General features: G+C 39.6%; 1 protein-coding gene across 19 annotated transcripts in view; it reads left to right on the top strand.

The window, feature by feature from the left end:
* EYA3 (EYA transcriptional coactivator and phosphatase 3) overlaps positions 1-21840 on the top strand; it is a 142743-nt gene that overhangs the window by 116670 nt on the left and 4233 nt on the right. For all 19 annotated transcript variants that reach the window (XM_024766916.1, XM_024766928.1, XM_024766918.1 and 16 more), the window contains 8 exons: positions 95-234; positions 4268-4351; positions 5824-5913; positions 7977-8035; positions 10145-10305; positions 12512-12626; positions 13948-14069; positions 20804-20904. In XM_024766916.1, coding sequence (XP_024622684.1) covers positions 95-234; positions 4268-4351; positions 5824-5913; positions 7977-8035; positions 10145-10305; positions 12512-12626; positions 13948-14069; positions 20804-20904 — 872 coding nt within the window. The remainder of the gene's footprint in view (positions 1-94; positions 235-4267; positions 4352-5823; positions 5914-7976; positions 8036-10144; positions 10306-12511; positions 12627-13947; positions 14070-20803; positions 20905-21840) is intronic.

Raw genomic sequence — 21840 nt, 5'->3', positions numbered from 1 at the left:
TTCTTAAGGGCAGAGAACCTGCTGACCATTCTGCTCTGGTTCTTATAGCCTGTGACTACACTGGCAATACCGGTGTCTCACTTTTCCTTTCCAGGAGACCCTTCTACAAGCCCATCTTTGACCCAGACTACACCAAGTAAAGATGCTGATGACCAGTCCAGGAAAAACATGACTGGCAAGAACCGGGGCAAGAGGAAAGCTGATGCCAGCTCTTCCCAGGACAGTGAATTAGAAGTATGGGAAGAAACTCATTTGAGTTGCAACCTTTTTTTTTCTCATTTCTTAAATTTATCAAATATATATCTGAAACTCATGAGATTATGTGGTTCTGTGTTGTATACCCTATAATTCCTGAGCAAGAGAAAATGAATTGGCCAAGTGAAAAGAGAAATGTAAAAACACATTACTCTATGCCCATATCTTACCATATCACTTTCAGATCCTTTTCACCAAGAGCACTGAAAAAGCTTTTTTGAATTTAGGTGGCCAGGTCACTTTTTAAGGGAAAGAACAAACTGTTTTCTGTATTCCAGAGGAGAACAGAAAGAATAATGCATCATATTCAGAAAGCAGAGGGTGTCACAAGTAATATACTGTTCTCCATTTTAAAATCTCAAAGTAAAATGAGAGAACTAAAGTGCTTTAGGCCAAGTTTCTGTGAAACATGCAACCAGATCTGGTAACTTATTAATGAGATTGGCTCTCACTTATTCTGTAGTTTAAACACTATAGGAATTTATTATGGGCATACATTTGGCTTCATTATTAAAAGACTAGAAAGTCATACAAAATTCTAATAATAATGGAGTTTTGATATTAATCCTTTTGTTTTCTTTCTTCAATTTTTCTATAATGTGATCATTTAATGGGAGGGAAAAGCCATATTTAAAAATGAGTCCATTGACAGGTGTTCAGAAGACATAGGTAAATTGAGGCTATGTTTGAAACCTCTCTTCCCTTTTGTTACTGGGGGCAGCGGGGAGGGCAGGAGGAGAAAGAAAGAAAATCTAAAGACCTGATATATTTCTTGGAAAAAACGGAGGACTCACTCATTTTTTAAATTGTGGTAAGGTATATATAATATAAAATTTACCATTTTTTAAGTGTGCAATTTTAAGTACATTCACAGTGTTGTTTGTCACTGCTATCTGTTTCCAGAAGTTTTTCATGATCCAAACAAAAACTCTGCACCCATTAAGCAATAATTCCCTATTCTCCCCTCCTATTAGTCCCTGGTAACCTCTGTTCTACTTTCTGTCACTATAAATTTGCCTATTCTAGATAGTTCATATAAGTGGAATCATACAAAATCTATCCTTTTGTGTCAGGCTTACTTCACTTAGCATAATGTTTTCAAGGTTCATCCATGCTGTAGCATATATCAGAACTTCATTCCTTTTTATGGCTGAATAATTCCATTGTGTATATATAGCACATTTTGTTTATCCATTTTCATCTGTGAAGAACGCTTGGGGTTTTTTCACCTTTGAGCTATTGTGAATAATGCTGCTATAACACTGCTGTACAGGTATCTCTTTGAGTCCCTCTTTTCAATTATTTGAAAAAGTATAAATGTAGGAGTAGAATTGCGGGATCATATGGTAGTTCTATGTTCAGCTTTTTGAGGAGCCACCAAAATGTTTTCCAGATGACTACACCATTTTACATTCCTACCAGCAATGTACCAGGGTTCCAGTTATTTCCCATTTTTTGCATAATCCATCCTAATGGGTGTGAAGTGGTGTCTCGTTGTGGTTTTGATTTGCATTTCCTTCATGATTAATAATGTTGAATATCTTTTCATGTGTGTATTGGCCATTTGTCTGTTTTATTTGAAGTAATGTCCAAATCCGTGGCCCATTTTTAAATTGGGTTGTTTGTTTTTTTATTGTTGATGTTAGGAATTCTTTATATTCTAGATATTAATCCCTTATCAGATATATGACGTGCAGATATTTTCTACAGATTGTCTTTTCACTCTTGATAGTATCCTTTGATGCTTAAAGGTTTTAAATTCTGATAAAGTTCTATTTTTCTTTTATTGCTTGTGCTTTTGGTGTTATATTTAAGGAAACAAGATTATGAAGATATTCAACCATGTTTTCTTGGTAGCATTTTATTGTTTCGGCTCTTAAATTTAGGTCTTTGATCCATATTGAGTTAATTTTTGTACATAGTGTGAAGTAGGGATCTAATTTCATTCTTTTGCACATGGATATTCAGTTTTCCCAGGACCTTGTTTTGGAAACAGTTTCCTTTCCCCATTGTTATATATATATATATATATATATATATATATAAAAGCATTTATTTCTGGGCTCTCTCATCTATTCCATTGGTCTGTATATCTATCCTTATGCTAGTACCACACTGTTTTGATTACTGTGGCTTTGTAGTAAGTTTTGAAATCAGGAAGTGTGAGTCTTCCAACTTTGTTCTTTTTCAAGATTATTTTGGCTCTTCAGGGTCCCTTGAGATTTCATACAAATTTTAGGATTAGTTTTTCTGTTTCCTTAAAAAACACTGTTGGGATTTTGATAGGGATTCCATTGTATTTGTAGATCACATTGGGTAGTATTGTCATCTTAACAATATTAAGTCTTATATTCATGAACATGGAATGTCTTTACATTTATTTAGGTGTGTCCTCTTTGATTTCCTTCAGTGATGTTTTATAGTTTTCAGTGTACAAGTCCTGAACTGTTAGTTAAAGTCATTCCTAAATATTTTATTATTTTTGATGCTGTTGTGTTTTAAGTTCCTCTTAGAATTATTCATTGCAAGCTTATAGAAATACAGCTGATTTCTGAATTCATTTATTAGCCCTTAACAATTTTTTGTGGATTCTTAAGGGTTTTCTATGTATAAGATCATGTCATCTGTGAACAGAGGTAATTTTACTTTTTCCTTTCCAGTTTGGGTACCTTTTTTCCCCTTTCCTTGCCAGTTTATTCTGGCTAGAATTTCCAGTACCATTTGAATAGAAGTGGTGAAAACAGGCATACTCTTATTCCTAATCTCAGGGGTAACGCTTTCAATTTTCCACCATTGAGTATGATATTAGCTGTAGGTTTTTCATATATGTCCTTTATCATGGTGAGGAAGTTGCTAGTTTATTGAGTGTTTTTATCATGAAAGTGTGTTGAATTTTGTCAAATGCTTTTTCTGCATCAATTGAGATGACCACGTGGGTTTTTTCCTCTATTCTGTTAATGCAGTATATTATATTGATTTTTCTATGTTGAACCATTCTTGCATTCTGGCAACAAATCCCACTTGGTCATGATTTATAATTCTTTAAATACGCTGCTGAATATTGTTTGCCACTATTTTGTTGAGGTTTTTGCATCACTGTTCAAAGGAGAATTGGTCTGCAGTTTTCTTGCAGTGTCTTTGTCTTCAGTATCAGGGTAATGCTGGCTTCATAGAGTGAGTTAGGAAGTGTTCCCTCCTCTTCAGTTTTTTTGGAAGATCTTAAGGATTGGTGTTAATTCTTCTTTAAGTGTTTGGTAGGATTCAGCAGTGAAGCCATCTGGTCCTGGGCTTTTCTTTCTTGGGATGTTTTTTATTATTGATTCAACCTCCTCCAGTTAAAGATCTGTTCAGATTTTCTGTTTCTTTTTGAGTCAGTTTTGGCACATTGTGAATTTCTAGGAGTTTGTTCATTTCATCTAGATTATTTGTTGGTGTATAACTCTTCACAGTATTTTCTTATAATCCTTTTTATTTCTGTAAAATTGGTAATAATGTCCCACTTTTATTTCTGATTTTAGTAATTTATGTCTTCTCTCTTTTTTCTTAGCCAGTCTAGCTAAAAGTTGTCAATTTTGTAGACCTCTTCAAAGAACCGACTTTCGGTTTTTTTGATTTTCTCTATTTTTTTCCTACCCTCTGCTTTATCTATCTCTTCTAACCTTTCTTATTTCCTTCCTTCTACTGGCTTTTTCTGGCAACTTAAATTGTGCAGTTTGGTTTTTGATTGAGATCTTCTTTTTTAAGGTACGCGTTTGGAGCTATAAATTTCCTTCTTAGCATTGTTTTCACAGCATCCCATAAATTTCGGTATGTTGTTTTTGGTTTTCATTCATCTCAAGGTATTTTCTAATTTCACTTATTTCTTTTTTATCCATTGGTTGCTTAAGATTATTGTTTAATTTTCACAGATGTGTGAATTTTCCAGTTTTCCTTCTGTTATTGATTTCTTGTCTCATTCCATTACGATTAAAAAAGATGCTCACTCATTTTTTAAAATATTTTCCTCACTCAGCGGGTATTTCTGTGGGACTTAGATGAAACCATCATCATCTTCCACTCCCTTCTTACTGGATCCTATGCCCAGAAGTATGGAAAGGTAATTTGAGTCTTTCTTCCTTTGTTGTAACTGTCCCTCTCCTGACTATGTGTGCAGGTAACCAAAATCACTGTCTCTGTTATCTCCATCTTACCCTGTTGACCTTTCACCTTTCACATAAAGCTTCACCCAATGGCTTATACCAGGCAGACTACATGGTCAGGCAGAGCTGATGATAAAGGTAGAGACTAGACCTGGGACCAGTACTGAAAGCTGAAGTTGTTGGAGAGCAGTATTTTGCAAAGACTGAGTATGGGACTGAGGCTCAAAACAGAGTGGAGTCTCAGGATTATCTACTCCAAAGACTCGTCTGTTATCCCTATGTCACATATAACAGCCCAAACTGAGCATTCCATTTAGCTGAGAATATACCAGATCTGTACATTTAAAATATAAAATATCTTTCTAAAATAGATTATATACCCTCTTAGGAACTTCCCTGGTGGTCCAGTGGGTAAGACTCCACGCTCCCAATGCAGGGGGCCCGGGTTCAATCCCTGGTTGGGGAACTAGATCCTGCACGCCTGCCGCAACTGAAGAGTCCGCATGCCGCAACTGAAGAGTCCGCATGCTGCAACTAAGAAGCCCGCATGCCACAACTAAGACCCGGCACAGTCTAAATTAATTAATCTTTTTTAAAAACCTTAAAATAAAATAAAATAGATTATATACCTTCTTAAATGAAATATACCAAGCAGAATTTAACTTTAGTCATCAGTATTAACATCAGTTTTGATAGAGGGATGAGCTGTTTTTGAGGTAGTGGGTGTATATTTCTGTACTAAATTACCTCCAGGCTCCTATTTTTTAGTTTCTATGAATACATTTTATAAAAATATCAGCCTCCTTTGCTTTCCTACTTTTACTGCTCCCAATTATTTCTTATTGTCACCAATGTTTCTGTTAGAAGTACTTTCCCATAGGCTTTTAGTATCTAGACTGGCAAGCTGACATAAGCTCATATACTATATAACAAGTCTGGTAATGAGACTATATAAAATAAGAGCATACTGCCTCTAAGGGAAGGTCTGATAGTTCATTTTAAAGCTACGTGCATTGGTTTTCCTGCAAATATTTCTTTACTGATTTCCTCGTTGTTGAGATTGTCAGATTGCTGACTTCTGGTATTGTACTGTATGTGTGAGGTTGGGCGGGGGGACGATAATGGGTGTTATAAGAGCAATATTTCAGTGATAGTTAGAATTTCTCCTGAAACGGAATTTCTTCGAAAAAAAATTTTTTTTAAAGTGGGTTAAGTTTTCTAGAAACTAAAGTCCTAAAGTCCTGAAATGTTTAACTTTGCACAATCCCAGATTCTTATAACTGAATGAAATTGCATCAGTAATAGTGAGAAGCACTGTTGTGGGCCAGTGTTGTTTTGGCCTTGACCCAAACTATTTTGAATCATTTAACGATAAGAACCAATGCTGTGAGTGCCAAGTCAAGCAAATTATTCTCTTATTGTCTTTCAGGACCCAACAGTAGTGATTGGCTCAGGTTTAACAATGGAAGAAATGATTTTTGAAGTGGCTGACACGCATCTATTTTTCAATGACTTAGAGGTAAGCATTTAAAATTGTTTCTGCACTTCAGTGAAACACTTTGTTCAATAACTATTTATTGAGCCTGTGCTTTTTGTATTTAGAGGAAATGTGGTTAGACAGGGTAGGTATGGAGAGGCCAGCTCGGCACTTGGGTGCACATAGTCTTGAAGAAATAGTGCCTTGGTTAGGTCACCACAGTCTTAGTTCTGGGCTTCAGTTTTATTGGCTCAAAAACTTGATTTTTGTTAGCCTATTTGGAAGTGATCTAGCTCTAGGGGAAGTGCCACCCCATCAGGCAAAACACTGATATATAAACCAACCTTCCAATTTATTCAGCTATATTAAATAACATATAGAAGGTGGCTTTGATTATTTGTACTCTTGAATGTTTTTCAGTTTTACCTTCTTAAAAGATAGCCTCTTGATTTGTCAGATCTGTAGATGGCTACTCTAACTCATTGTATTTTATACGTGCTTATTGTCCATGGATAGGTTAGCCTTGATGTCAGATCATTTTATAGTTAGGTGGAGGGAAACCAGGAAACACTGAGAGCTTCTTGGTTAATTTTTTTGGTTTTGACATTTGAGTTCATCTTTGAGGTGAACATCGTGTAGTGGAAAGAGCACAGGACTGGGAATCAGGAGACCAGACTGCGAGTACCAAGTTAGGAAAGTTATCTCCCCATTCTGGGCCTCAGTTAAGCAGTTACCGTACACAACAAACTAGTAACAGTTGTTCTATCTCAGGACGGGAATGTGTCGCTGGAACACAGAGGTGGGAAGGAGCAGACTTGTCACTTAATGTCCTTTTGAATTTTGAACTGTGTACTACATATATTACCTAGTTTTTTAAATTTTAAAGTAAAATGAACATGAAGTAATCCTCTTTCTTTTAAAATACAGTCTAGTTCTACTCAACAGACAATTCTCCAACAAATTAAATTAATAGGGCTCTAAACTCCAACACTTTTGTGTAAGCTCCACAGTGCTTTAATCTTCCCTCAACTTCACATGTTGATAAGTTGGGACATTATAGTTTTATTCAGCAAACATTTATTGAAAACCTACTATGTGCCAGTAATTGTTGCCAAATTGTATTTGTAATGATTTTCTAGACATAGTCCTCACTCAGGACTGAAAGTTCTGTGAAGAATTTGACCTGAATGTGTTCCTGCCCCCCAGGTCAGTGGTTCTCAACTTCAGGGGGCATAAGAATCACCTGGGGAGCTTGTTAAAAATGAAGATTCTAGGACTTCACTCACAGAAATTCTGTTCAAAAATATGCATTTTTAAAAATCTTCCCCAGAGGATTCTGATGCAGGTGGACATCACGGCACCACCCTAGGTGGTGTCAGAGGAATGAATCTGTCAGTTAGGCAGTGGGTGGCGTTTTATGTCAGTAGTAGTGTGGGCTTAAAGAAAAGAACCTTGGATTCAGATTAGAAGACCCAGGCTCCTTCTAGTTTCTTTCTGCCACTCACTAGTTTTATGACCTTGGGCAAATTGTTTTACCTCACTTTTAGAATATGAGGAGATTGACTTAGATGACCTCTTCTAATTCCTAAGTTTGAATTTGCAAATTTCTGTTTCAGTCATTCTCAGTTTTGATACGACACGCACTCTACCAGCATCTGTTTCATCTGCAAAAATGTATTGAGTACATGCTATATAAGGGCACTGGACTAGACTAGAGGGGTACAAAGGAGATGTAAGGCATGGTCGTGCCATAAGGGGCCTACAATGTAATAGGACTTACAGTCTAGTGTAGGACATAGGCACACCTGACAGTGTAAGGGAGCTTGTGTTTATACCCATGGACTGTTGGAAAAATGAACTATTGAGATAAGAGCATAACTGAGGGTTGGGATGGTTAAGGAAGATTTCATGAAGACTGAGGAATGTAAATTAGGCCTTAAAAGAAGTTGAACAGAAAGGGGGGTGAGAGTGATCCTCCACACATAGGAGACCATAAGGTATTTCATCACCTCGCCATTGTTTGTGATATTTTTACAATATATTGTGGTGGTAATAGCACTTCTACTCCCTGGACTGAAATAATGTGTGGTTTTGTCTTTTAACAGGAGTGTGACCAGGTGCATGTGGAAGATGTGGCTTCTGATGACAATGGCCAAGACTTGAGGTGATAAAAACAATGATGTCTTAAACATCAGTACACCTGTTAGGCATAAGACACTGTCTAGGTGCAGAGGAAAACAAAGATGAATAAGACACAGCCCTAAAAGAGCTCACAGTCTATTAGAGGAGATAGAAACAAACGTAGTTAACGAGGGCATGTAGTGTGAGAAGGTGACAATAGAAAATGTGATGGAACACAGAATAGAAAGTAATTCTGATGGGTGTGGGGAGTACGTGGTGCCGACATTGGAGTGGCCTTCTCAGCACAGTAGAATTTAACTATGACCTTGATGAATGGGTAGCATGATGGAATGAGAAAAAAGCATTCCAAAGTAAAGGATATACTAGTTTCTCTTTGGCCAGATTTTCAGTCGGGAAAAGTGTGCTTCCAGATTGATTGGTTTTAGATACAAATAAGCATCAGGGATTTCACCAAGGAAGTTAATTGTGGGGGGTCTGATGGTGTCAGGAGTGACCCTATGGAAGACAATCTTAAACATTAATATCACAGTGAACGCTAAACCAAGGAGGTCTCAGTGGCAAAATGCTTGCCCGGTCTCCTCCTTTCTCTCTTGGCTACTGTCTTCTAGCTCAGTAGTCGTAGCTAAGAATAATCCAAAAATTTTATCTACCTTACATTTAAAGACCTTTAGAAAAAAAGTTGTCACATCTTTTCATGTTAATTTGTTTTAATGTTTATCCCTTTTCATAGGCAAAAAGTTTTTCCATGCGTCTACCCTAAAATTGTTTCCTCTGTGAATTCTCAAATCTAGAGCAGAACTGGACATATCACTTAGTAAGGACGTAACCCTTTGGTGCCGAGAAGGATAGAAAGGTTTCACTTCTGGAGCAGATTCAGTCGTGTATGCTGTGTCTTCCACAGCCTTGGAGGGTACCAAGTCTTAAGAGATTTTACTCACCTTAGGAAAAAGCCTGGTCTGAAGCAGTTTACAGTCCACTCTGAACCCTAGTATTTTTTTTTTCTCTTATGCATATGGCTAACTAGTAATTACCAATCTTCTGTCTTGGCAGCTTTATTTTCTTAAATATAGAATTTTACACTGAACTCTATTTTGACTTCTGATTGAACCAAGTTGTCTCTAATTCTGTCAGTCATTTGGAAATCTTGACTTAGGAAGTATTAATCCCTCCCAACCTGTTTAGCTATAATAGTTGTCTATTGCTGTGTAACAAATTACCCCCAAATTTAGTAGCTTAAAACAGTTACCAGTTATCATCTCATAGCTTCTGTAGGTCAGGAACTTGAAAGTGACTTAGCTGGGTAGTTCTGAATCAGGGTCTCTGAGATTGAAGTCAAGATAGCTGAAGCTAAATCATCTGAAGGCTTGGTTGGAGCTGGAGGACCTGCTTCCATGTGTGGCTGATAGGAGGAGGCCTCAGTCCTCACTATGTGCCTCTTCATGGGGCAGCATGAGTGTTCTCCTGTGACAGCTGACTTCTTTTAGAGCAAGTGCTGTAAGAGAAGCCTGGTCTCTAAAGTCCAACACCATCACTTCCACCACATTCTGTTTACGTTCAAATACAGTCCGTACCTACAGGGAGCAAAGTTAGAGGAGTGTTAAAGAATTTGTGGACATATTTTATATGTGACCCATGAACTTATTAAACGAGCCAAAAGATCACTGAAGGAAAACATCCCCATTTTCTAACTATTATTAGAATTTGGGGTTAGTTCCTTCCATTATTTTTTCACGTTTCTCCTTTTTACATAGTTGCAATCATTGTGTGTGTGTCTGTGGGTGGGTATGTACACAAAAGTTTTGTATTCCGGGTTTTTTTCACTGTAAGGTATTTTCTGTCATTAATGAAAAGAGGGTCTGTCTGAAGCCAACCTCTAGGGGATGCTGGTGCTTGAATTAGTCTTGCCTCTCTTGCTCTCCCTTTCCATCCTTTCTTTGATAGAAGCAATAGGGATGAGATGGAGGACTGATGAAAAGATAGACTCTGACATACAGAGATTAAGAAAGAAGATTCTCAAAGCCTTGCTGCTGTCAGATGCCTGGAATAGGACAGAGAATCAATCCGAGGTGGCATTCAACCAAAAATTCCATGCAGTGTAGATTTTAATTTTCATCATCCTCTCTCTCTACAGCAACTACAGTTTCTCAACAGATGGTTTCAGTGGCTCAGGAGGTAGTGGCAGCCATGGTTCCTCTGTGGGCGTCCAGGGAGGTGTGGACTGGATGAGGAAACTGGCTTTCCGTTACCGAAAAGTGAGAGAAATCTATGATAAGCATAAAAGCAATGTGGCTGGTAAGTGTGGCATACAACCAGCTAATTTTCTGTTTTGTTCTGATTTCCTGTTTTCTTTTCCAGGGTTTCCTTAGGGCTCCCTGACTTATGAATTTGTGCCACAGTAACATTTTAACTCTGTATTTAAAAAACAGGTTTGATTGAAACCCTCTGGGGAGGAAGCTCTGCATTTCTCATGGACTTCTCTTGGTATAACTTCGCAAACAACTACTATCAGTAATATTTAATAGGTTGCCATATTTTTGAACAGATTTATATAGCCATCGGGACAAGTCAGGTGGAACCAGCAACCAGGTTTATAGTGGATGGAAAACTAGGTCCAGGATGATAGGTGGGCAGTATCCGTGCATTGTGATTTGAAGGACCTTGGAAATTCTTTCTGCCCAGATATATCTCAAATGTCAGGTGCCATTATGCCTAAAATTCTATTATTTGGAATTAATTAATTAGCCATAGATTGTTCAAATTAGAAGTGACATTAGGGAACTAATCTAAATCCTTCATTTTGCACTTGAGAAAATTGATGGTCCATCATGAGGGTAACAAGGTCGGGTCACATAGCAAATTAGTGCCCATACCACAACTGGAATCCCGAACTCTTGGTCCACTGCACTTTACATTCATGCAATTCCTTTTTTAGCGATATACCCTTGTGAGAAAATATTGAAAACTGTGAGCCATCACCCTCAACCACCTCCATCTGCACAAAATGTTGCGTGAAGTTTCAGGGATTCCATAGACTGCCTAGAAGTCTATTACCTCAGGTCAAGAGAGCCCTCCTACCTACCATACCACTGCTACAGTGTGGGGCAGAAAGTAAAAATAGGGCTTCAAAGATCAGTTTGGGGCATTCGTGTTACAGTGCTCCAATACCAGAAAAAATCAGAGGCGTCTGGGCTTTTGGGAATCTAATTTATTTACTTTTTTCAGATCCCTCTCTTTACTGCTTTTTTTTCTTCATGATTCAGAGCCAGTACTTTTTATTTTGGTAACCAAGTCTTTTTGCTCTTTCTCTCTCACAGACATTAGCCTTTCTTTTGTTCATTTTCATATACAACCTAAGTCTCTGGTCCTTTCTCTGCCCAGTGAGTGTCTGGATGTGGTTTCCTGAAGAAAGTGATATATAACCCTCTGTGAGAATCCCCTGAGCCCACCGTGGGGAACATAGTAAAAGTAATATCCACCTGTATTTTGTAAAATACGAATTAACAAAAGTGCCACATGATATATGACATACGCGTGCTTATGTATATGTCACACATGACGTATAGATACTTGTTTGGTTTTTGTTTTGTTTTATCAGAAATTTTGAGAGTCATCTAATTCTAGGCTTGCATTGTGAAAAACCATCAGACTGAAAACAAATTATACACAGTTCTACTCATAGAAATGACTTCTGTTTTTATGGAGTGTTGGTAATAGAATGCAGAATTTCTCTTTTTACCTTCACTGCAGAAAATTCAGAGCCAGGTTTATCATTTGAATATTGTAACTCAAGTGTCAGGTAACGTGCTCCCATCAGATGAATTGTTTTTTGTTTTGTGCTAAATCATCTGATCTTTAATAAAGAAGTGTTTTAGTCTCTTATCAGCTGGAGTTGTTTCAGAAGTACAGTACAAATAAATGACATTCAGAAAGCTGGTGATTCGGCCTGGGATCTCAGGTTGATGTGTTCTGAAGTGGGTGAGAGCAGTCACTGTGGGAGCAGTGTATGCTAGTGGGAAGATTTCTGAGACCAAAAGCCACTAACTTGCTGTGTATTCTCAGGCAGTCCCTTTCCTCTGTGGGCCTCGGTTTCTTTAGAAAGAGATTGGAAATGCTGTGGACTCTCCATCTGTAATTTTTCCCCCTTTGGTTCTTGGTGTCACATCTAAAGCAGTGCTACTCAAAGTATGGTCCACTGGTCTGCAAATTACGTTACCGGTTGGTGATGAAAGAGCCTCTGCCAGAGCCTAATCACAGCGTCTCCATCCGCTGATTTGGTTGCCGTGATTATGCACCTCCCCCTCCCCCCACAAAATATTCTGGTGAAGAAAGTAAAAAAGGCATTTTGAGTAGGCTAGGGTTTTATCAAGGAGAGAGATGTGTTAGCTCAGTAGAATATCTCAGTAACTAACACTATTTCCAAATTGAATATAGAAGTCGCTTTCTCTGTGCCAGCAAGGATGTTGTCAAATGACGAATGTGTCTACTTTTATTCCCAAAGGGCTCCTCAGTCCCCAGAGAAAGGAAGCACTGCAGAGACTAAGAGCAGAAATTGAAGTTTTAACAGATTCCTGGTTAGGAACTGCATTGAAGTCCTTACTTCTCATCCAGTCCAGGTATGGAAATAATAATTTTAGTTTTCATCCTCTCAGAGAGACGCTTTCTTCCACCCTAGTCCAGGATAGGCCATTCCCTAAAACAGACTGTGGGACAGGGGTGAGAAGAGTTCAAATGATGCAGGGAAGTATTCGGTTAGGTGGGAGGCAAGGTCATTTTACTCTAAAAGCACACCGAAGAGCTTTGAAAGCTTTTTCCTTTTCTCTTACTTTTTGCTCACTAAATTATACTCAGTAACCCAGAATCTCCAACCCAGAACGTGGGTGGGCCTGGTGACATCAAAGAATACATGTAGGAGCTATATCACAAACATCCTAAGTGTAGGAAGCGCCAGAGAAATGTAGCAAAACCTACTCGGGAAGGTGGGATTCAAAAGAAAAAGAGTACAGGGACTTCCCTGGTGGTGCAGTGGTTAAGAATCCGCCTGCCAATGCAGGGGACACGGGTTCCAACCCTGGTCTGGGAAGATCCCACGTGCCGCGGAGCAACCAAGCCCTTGCGCCACAACTACTGAGCCTGCGCTCTGGAGCCCGTGAGCCACAACTACTGAAGCCTGTGCGCCTAAAGCCTGTGCTCCGCAACAAGAGAAGCCTCCACAATAAGAGGCCTGCACACGCAAGGAAGAGTAGCCCCCGCTCGCTGCAACTAGAGAAAGCCCGCGCACGGCAACGAAGACCCAGCGCAGCCAAAAATAAATAACTTGAAAAAAGAAAAGAAAAAGGGTACATTAAGCAGATTAAGGAGATTTGAGCTTGAAGCTTAGAATGGGAAATAAATACATACCCTTATTCGTCCCTCCCTCGAAACAAGAATTCCAGATTCACAGCCTACTAAACAGTAAAACTGACACCAAGGGGTGGATATCTGTGAAGGTAAAGGACTTGTGAAAATAATATGTATTCTGAAATTTATGTTGCCATGGTGTGATGAGCAGAGAGGACTTCAGTCATATCTCATTCAGATGAAGTGGCGCTGTAACTGAAAGCCTCGTTGTGTTTTCTGGAGTGTGGTATCAGTGCCGTGGGTTGGTGGGGTTTGCTAACAATGCAGTGAGCTAGACTGGTCAGAAGGAAGTGAGGCAAGAATCCAGTTGCTGCTCTGCGTCCACCACAAAAGTCTCTGTCCTTTAATTGGGAAAATAAATAAACCTGAGATAATTAGAGCAAAAAGTGGACATTGGCACTGAACAGATACCATGCCAGGCATTTTGAGGTTAATTTTTCACAAGCAGGTCCTAGAGAGAAGATCCATTTGAATTCTTGTTCGCAGGTTGGTTTGATTTCACCTTTTTCTTTTCTTTTCCCTCTTTCTCCCTTCCAGAAAGAATTGTGTGAATGTTCTGATCACTACAACCCAACTGGTTCCAGCTCTGGCCAAGGTTCTCCTATATGGGCTAGGAGAAATATTTCCTATTGAAAACATCTACAGTGCTACCAAAATTGGTACGGGTTCAATTCTGTTTCTTGTCACTAGCCTTTCAATAATACTTGCTACTTAGGATGTGCTTATTATTTACCAGTTCCTCAGTTAGACACTTTACATATACATGTATCTATAATCCTCACAGCATTCTTCTCCTGACATTACTGATGGGGCAGTTCAGGCTTATCAGTTATGTAGTTTGCTCAAGACTTCATAGCTAGTAAGCTACATAAACAGGATTCGAATCCAGGTCTGTTGGACTTAAAATTTATCATGCTCTTTTCTTTTATAATATTTGAAAGAACATAATATCTAGTTTAGAAATCCACTATTCCTCGTTTCAAATTCCTCTTTCACAGAGAGTGCATTGTAATGTAGTACAATCAAGAAAGCCCTGGATTAAAAATCAAGGACTAAGATATCTACTTTAAAATGGTTAAACCCCTCACACTCGTCAGGATAGCTGCTGTCAAAAAAACCAAAAAACAAAATAACAAGTGTCGGCAAGGATGTGGAGAATTTGGAACCCTTGTGCACTTCTGGTGGGATTGTAAAATGGTGCAGCTGCTGTGGAAAACGGTGTGGCGGTTCCTCAAAAATTAAAAATAGAACTATCACATGATCCAGCAATCCCACTGCTGGGTATATATCCAAAAGAATCCGAAGCAGATCTCAAAGAAGTATTTGCACACCTATGTTCATAGCAGCATTATTCATAGCAGCCAAGAGGTGGAAGCAACCCAACTGTCCATCAAATGAATAGATAAACAAAATGTGGTATATACATACAGCGGGGTATTAGTCAACCTTAAAAAGGAAGGAAATCCTGTCGTATGCTTACTACATGTATGAACCTTGAAGACATTATACTAAGTGAAGTAAGCCAATCACAGAAAGACAAATACTGTATGTTTCCACTCATGTATAAGGTGCCTAGAGTAGTCAGATTCATAGAAACAGAAAATAGAATGGTAGTTAATAGGAGCTTGGGGAGAGGGAAATAGGGAATTGTTGCTTAATGGGTATAGAATTCCAGTTTTGTAAGATGAAAAGTTATGGAGAGTGATTGCACAACAGTGTGAGCATACTTAATATTATTGAAATGTATATTTTTAAATGTTTAGGATGGTAAATTTTATGTTATGTGTTTTTTTACCGTACTTTTTTGAAAAGGAAAAACAAAAACAAAAAGCTAAGGACTAGGATAGAGTCCTAACTGCCCCACTTATTAGCTTTTAGGGAAATTAGTGTATCTCCTGAGCCTCAGTTTTCTCATATAAGATGAAAAACTACCAGAGAGGTTTTGAAAATCGAATGAGACTGTGTATGTGAAGATATTTTTTATCCCCTAAAAATGTATTCAGTTCTAAGTACATGAAATAGTAAGTACTCCATAAATATTTGCTGAATTGATTAGTGAATTGGCACCAGATTTATATAAAACCAACTTGTTCGGCTGAGAAGACAGCAGAATGTGTCACTCTAATCTTATGTGCTGTACGTGGTCCGGGGAAAGAGGACTATGACAGCTATCTCCTTACCCCTCCAGACCCTACTTCCCTATTGCAGCCAAGGAGACAGTCCTCATTTGCAGATAAGTTGTAGTTATCTGCTAGATTAAAAAATGTCAGGCATTGCCAAGGCACTCAGAATATAGCAGGGACAAAATCCTCTGTCCTCATGGAACTTACCTTCAGTCAGTGGTGCTTGGATAATTGGGTTATCCATACGGGGGAAGAAAGCAGATTCTGTATTCCTTCTTTATGCTATTTGCAAAAATAAATTCCAGGTGGATAAAAAATTTACCATGAAAAGCAAAACGTTAATTTTTAGAAGAGAAAATAGAAGAGTATCTGTATGACCTTAAGGTAGGGAGGGATCTCATTTAAGAGACCCCAAAAATAGTACTTAAAAAAAAAAAAACAGAAGAGAATGATCATTTTGATTCTGTGAAGCTTTTAATTTTATATACAGTGAAAGATGACATAAAGTGACAAGACAAATCACAGACTGGGAGAAGATACTTGCAATACTTTTAATTGTTGATTAGTATACAGAATCTATAAAGAACTCCTGCAGATCAATAAGCAACAGACAACATAATTTTAAAAAGTAGGCAAAAACCCTGGAGCAGCCAATTTGCAGAAAAGGTAACCCAAATTGTTAGTAAACGTATATGAAAAGTTTTTTAACCTCACCAATTAAGGATCTGCAAATTAAGGAAATGCAAATTAAAATGTAATGCCTTTCTCGTCTATTAGATTGACAAAAATTTAAGTCTGACAGCGCCAAACTTTGTCAAGGAAGTGAGAGCTTACTCTGCTAGTGGATTGAAAATGGATCTAACTTTCTGGAAGACAGTTTGTCAATGTTTAGTAAAGTTTGAGATATGCATAACCCTATGACCAAGCATTCTACTTTTAGATATTTATACTCGAGAGCAGGGGTCTCAGACTACAACCCACGTGCCAAATTCTGCCCACTGCCTGTTTTTGGAAATTTTTATTGAAACAGAGCCATGTGTAATCATTTCCATAGCTGCTTTCACACTACAGTAGCAGAGTTGAATAATTGCAACAGAGATCATATGACCTGCAAAGCTTGAAATATGCCAACTCCTTCCCTTGAGTTTATTCTCATTTGCACAAGGAGGTATGTGCAAGGATTTTTTTTTTTTGATGCAGCCTTGTTCATAGTAGAAAATAATTAGAAACTGCACATGAACCTGTCTATGAACAGAAAATAGTCAAACAATGGAATACTGTATAGCAGCTAAAAGTGAATGAACTGTGGGGCTTCCCTAGTGGTGCAGTTGTTAAGAATCCACCTGCCAACGCAGGGGACACAGGATCGAGCCCTGGTCTGGGAAGATCCCACATGCCGCGGAGCAGCTAAGCCCGTGCGCCACAACTACTGAAGCCCGCGCATCTAGAGCCCATGCTCCACAACAAGAGAAGCCACTGCAACGAGAAGCCTGCACACTGCACTGAAGAGTAGCCCCTGCTCACCGCAACTAGAGAAAGCCCGCGTGCAGCAACGAAGACCCAATGCAGCTAAAAATAAATTAATTAATTTTTTTAAAAAAAAGGTGAATGAACTAAAACTACATATATCCCTAAAGATTAGTATTAAAAACAATGCTGAACACAAAAAACACATTACAAATGGTATGTACAGTATATAATTTATATAAAGGTAAAAAACGTTCACAATAATAGCCATACATTGTTTATGGATACACGCTCAGGGAGAGAAAGGAGGAGGAAGAATGTCATCAAGTAGGGGTAAATAGAAAACTTCAAATAAATCTGTACGATCTCATTTTTATATTTTTTTATCTAAAGCAACTCTAAAGTGTTAAGATGTGATAAAGCTGGGTTGGTGGTAGCTATATAGGCCTTTATTTTTTATTGTTCTTTTTTTGTTTGGTTGAATTATTTTATTTACAAGGGCTTTGATGGGAGAGATACATCTGTAACCCCCCTTCAGATTTTGCTGCTGCTGCCCCTGCTTTACTGTGCATTTTGTAAGAACTCAGAGCACTCGCTAACCTTCCCACACCTGAAAGGTAGATTTCTGTAGTGCTTGATACTGCATCCTGGCACTCAGAGGCTCATCAAACTAATGGACATGATTTTATTCCTTCTGACAGTAAGTGTGCTTATTTGGTGATTTTCTCAATTTTGTCCAGAGCTAATTAGCAGAGCTACAGTGGTACCTGGCACCATGGTAACCACAGTGAGAGGCTTGAGGCTTTCCTCTACAGAACTATGAGATGAGAGCAGGGAGAGGAAATGTTTGTTCGGTTCCTCTGAAATGGTTTCAGAATTGCAGTTCTCTTAATGGACACTCTGTGACATTGAAGAGGATTCTCAAAATCATTTCTGAAAATGTCAGAAGTCTTTCTTTTCTTAAATTAATTCTTTTTGGCTGCGTTGGTCTTCGTTGCTGTGTGCAGGCTTTCTCTAGTTGTAGCAAGTGAGGGCTACTCTTTGTTGCGGAGCATGGGCTCTAGGTGCACGAGCTTCAGTAGTTGTGGCTCACGGGCTTCAGTAGTTGTGGCGCACAGGCTCTAGAACACAGGCTCAATAGTTGTGATGCACGGGCTTAGTTGCTCTGCGGCATGTGGGATCTTCCCGGGCCAGGGCTCGAACCCGTGTCCCCTGCATTGGCAGGCGTATTCTTAACCACTGTGCCACCAGGGAAGCCCAGAAGTCTTTCTGATAGAGGAAACCCAAGAACCTCATCTTCTCCAAAGGCTTGGTTGGTCTTGCAGTGACAGCTTCTATCGCTTGACATTTGGTAGGCTGACTAGTCATTGGTTTTATCCTCCTGAACAGGAAAGCTCATCTCTAGGATTATTTTGAAAGTGTAAAATGGAAGCAGTGTATTTACCAACTGTATTGGAATTATTTTTTCATATGGCTACTTCTTTACCCTGAGCTGTCAATAACTCACCCTTAATCCTTTTAGAGAAACATTCTTAATTGTATTTCGTCCTTGATCATTGAAGGCCAGGACAATGAAAACATCTCTATGTCCCTGTCTTCTAAATAAGAGACATTCCCTTTGTTGGGTCTTAGGGGAAATTTCTAAAATCCTACCGACGTAGAAGCTTTTTCTATAAATCATAAATTAGACTGTGGGTCTAGCAGAGGTTGGCTTAGGTAAGGACCTAATGGTTGGAATGGAATTAGACAAATAACTCTTTAACACTTAATAAGAACGTGTTAAGAACTCATTATTAGTTGAATTATTTAATGTTTAAATTGGGGCTCAAGGCATAGAGTAGAGCCATCCCCTTAATCATTTGTGAAATTAAAATGTATTTACTTAGCAAACATGGATTGAATGCTTGATATGAACATAAGGTGTGACAATGCTGTTATAAAATGGTAGCACTGAAAGGGACCTAAGTGCATCTAAGCCAAGCCTTGTATTAAGAGTGGGAGACTGAAGCCCCAAGTGGACTAGTGTCTGGTCCAGGTTTGAGGTGCTACCTGGGCTAGGCATGTCAAAGACTTGCAGTTGCTTAGATGTACTAATCAGGACTTCTGAGTATGGGTGTAAAGATTCTTGTCAGATATGATGTAGTCATCTTAGATTTGTGTATTTCTATATTTGTATATTTATTACAAGAGTTTTCCAGCAGATGGCATTCAAGTGCCTTGAGGAAGAGACACCTTTTTCTTTTTTCTTTTTTTTTTTTTTCCGGTACGCGGGCCTCTCACTGTTGTGGCCTTTCCCGCTGCAGAGCGCAGACTCAGCGGCCATGGCTCACGGGCCCAGCCGCTCTGCGGCATGTGGGGTCCTCCCGGACCGGGGCACGAACCCGCGTCCCCTGCATCGGCAGGCAGACTCTCAACCACTGCGCCACCAGGGAAGCCCGCGCCTTTTTCTTATTCACACAGGTACCCTGGTGCTAAGTCACTGAATCTGGCAAGAAGATAGGATGAGAAAGTTAATGCAGCAGGATATAAAAAGGAAGCAGAGTTAGCGCCTTGCTTAACTGAAGAAGGTGGCAGAAGCAGTTTTAATAAAATATGAGATGGTGAAGGAAGAGCAAGAGAGATAATTTTCTTTTTATTTACTTATGCAAGTAGATTGTCTTTGCCACAGCAGTATTACGTGTGCACGTTTAGGTGTTGGTACCAGGTAGCATTTGAATTTTGATTCATGACCATGTTTCTAAGAGCTGTCTGCAGTGGATTTAAATCACCCATTTCCCAAGGTTAATGTCACTGATACAGGACCTCAGTTGCAGTTACACAGTATAATAGGAAATTCCAGATGTGACAAATATTGCTGCCATATTCATTGGTACTCTGAGACTCCTCCCCTCCTGAAAGACATAAGGCCCAGGACTAGGACTGTTTCTGGGAAATGTAGAGTTGGAAGGAAATGGCTGTTTTTTTCCTAATTACTAACCGGAAATTGGGGACTTCCACTTCTTTTTCTTACACTAACGGTTTCCCCTCAGAAATCGTCCTTTCGGGCTTCCCTGGTGGCGCAGTGGTTGAGAGTCTGCCTGCCGATGCAGGGGACACGGGTTCGTGGCCCGGTCTGGGAAGATCCCACATGCCGCGGAGCGGCTGGGCCCGTGAGCCATGGCCGCTGAGCCTGCGCGTCCGGAGCCTGTGCTCCGCAACGGGAGAGGCCACAGCAGTGAGGGGCCCGCTTACCACAAAAAAAAAAAAATTGACCTTTCGTCATGGCACAATGACCAGAGCCTAGACTCTGGAGTCAGAGGCTCAGAGTCTAGCTACTAGCTTGTTTGTGATCTGGGGCAAGTCACTAATCCTTTGGGTCCATTTCCATCTATCAGAATAGGGGATGGGACCCGTCTCACCGGATTATTTTGAGAATTAAGTGAGCAAACACTTTGAAACTGCTTTGTATATTGTAAAGTACGGAGCTGTGGAAGAGGGAGGGAGTGTGTACAGCTCTCATATGGTGTCTATAGAAACATCCCACACTAAGATCTGAGGTACTTCGCCCTCAGTGTGAAAGTTAAAATACCTAGAGAGCACAGTGCCTAGAAAGTCTGTTGTGTGAAGGGCACAATTTCACATTCTTTGGGCAGAGGGCCTGTGGGATCCCTAGCTACCACCCCTGCTCCCCACCAAGCAGACCACATGGGCTGCCCTGATTCTGTCTAAGCACAGGCAGGTGAACCTAGCAGCAGCCCTTTTCTTTGGTATTGAAAAAAAGAAAGGGAGGAATGTCCCAATAGGAAATTTCTTTTTCTCATCAGGTAAAGAGAGCTGCTTCGAGAGAATTGTGTCAAGGTTTGGAAAGAAAGTCACATACGTAGTGATTGGAGATGGACGAGATGAAGAAATCGCAGCCAAACAGGTAACATGGCAAAGTAAATAGTCCATACGGGAGTACATTGAGCAGTTAGAAGAATGGTAAAACTCAGAAATCGTAGTCATCTATTGTGCATTTACAGTGTTTTCTCTTCCTCCTATTCCTCTCCTATTTTTCTTTTAAAAAAAAGAAAGAGGGTCATTGTTTTCCCCATGCAGAGTTTTCCCTGTAAGTTGTTAGATCCTCCCCTTCTCTCTCCTCCCTGCCACTCTAAAATCTTAAAATCTTTGAGCCCTGCTACAAGGACGCCAATCATTAAACCTGACGTGGGCCCCATCTTCCATCTTCATCTTAGAGGTCAGTGCTTTCTCAAGAGCGTGAGACTTTACTACTAAAGGCCAATCATTCAGACTTCTCCAGGCTTTCCAGCTTTAATTCTAAAGTGCTTGTTGCCCTCTGGGGAAGACACTAGTGGATGTAGACATCAGTGCTTCTTGGTCTGAAGAAGAAGTGAGTGGGGGAGATAGAAGAACAACTCAAGTCATTATCAGACTTTGTGTCTCTAAGCACATGCTTCTAGTCATCTGCCACAGAGTACACCCATTGGAAAATGCCTTAGATCTCAGTCTCCTCCCTCCGAGGGATCTTTTCTGCACCCTCTGTGACAGAAGACTTTCTAGTCCTTGCTTGAATATACCGAAGGGTGAGGAGACTGCTTCCCAGGTATCCTGCTCCACTGTGGGGTCATCCAGGCTCTTAGGATGTTCCTCCTTCCATTGAACTAAAATTTCTGTTTTGTATCCTGGTCCTAATCTGGCACTTCTGAGCACGACATAACAAGTCTGCTTCCTCTTCAGTATATTCAAGGCCTTTTAAATATTATGTGTGAGCAGCAGGCTTGAAAAAGCACTGAGTTACATGCCAAAAGAACTGTGTTCTAGGACTTTCAGTATTCCAGGTAACTTGCAACCAGTCTGAACA

The sequence above is a fragment of the Neophocaena asiaeorientalis genome, unplaced genomic scaffold (assembly GCF_003031525.2).
Source record: "Neophocaena asiaeorientalis asiaeorientalis breed wild unplaced genomic scaffold, Neophocaena_asiaeorientalis_V1.1 scaffold79, whole genome shotgun sequence".
In the NCBI taxonomy this organism is placed as follows: domain Eukaryota; kingdom Metazoa; phylum Chordata; class Mammalia; order Artiodactyla; family Phocoenidae; genus Neophocaena; species Neophocaena asiaeorientalis.
This window is presented reverse-complemented; position numbering and strand designations above follow the sequence as displayed.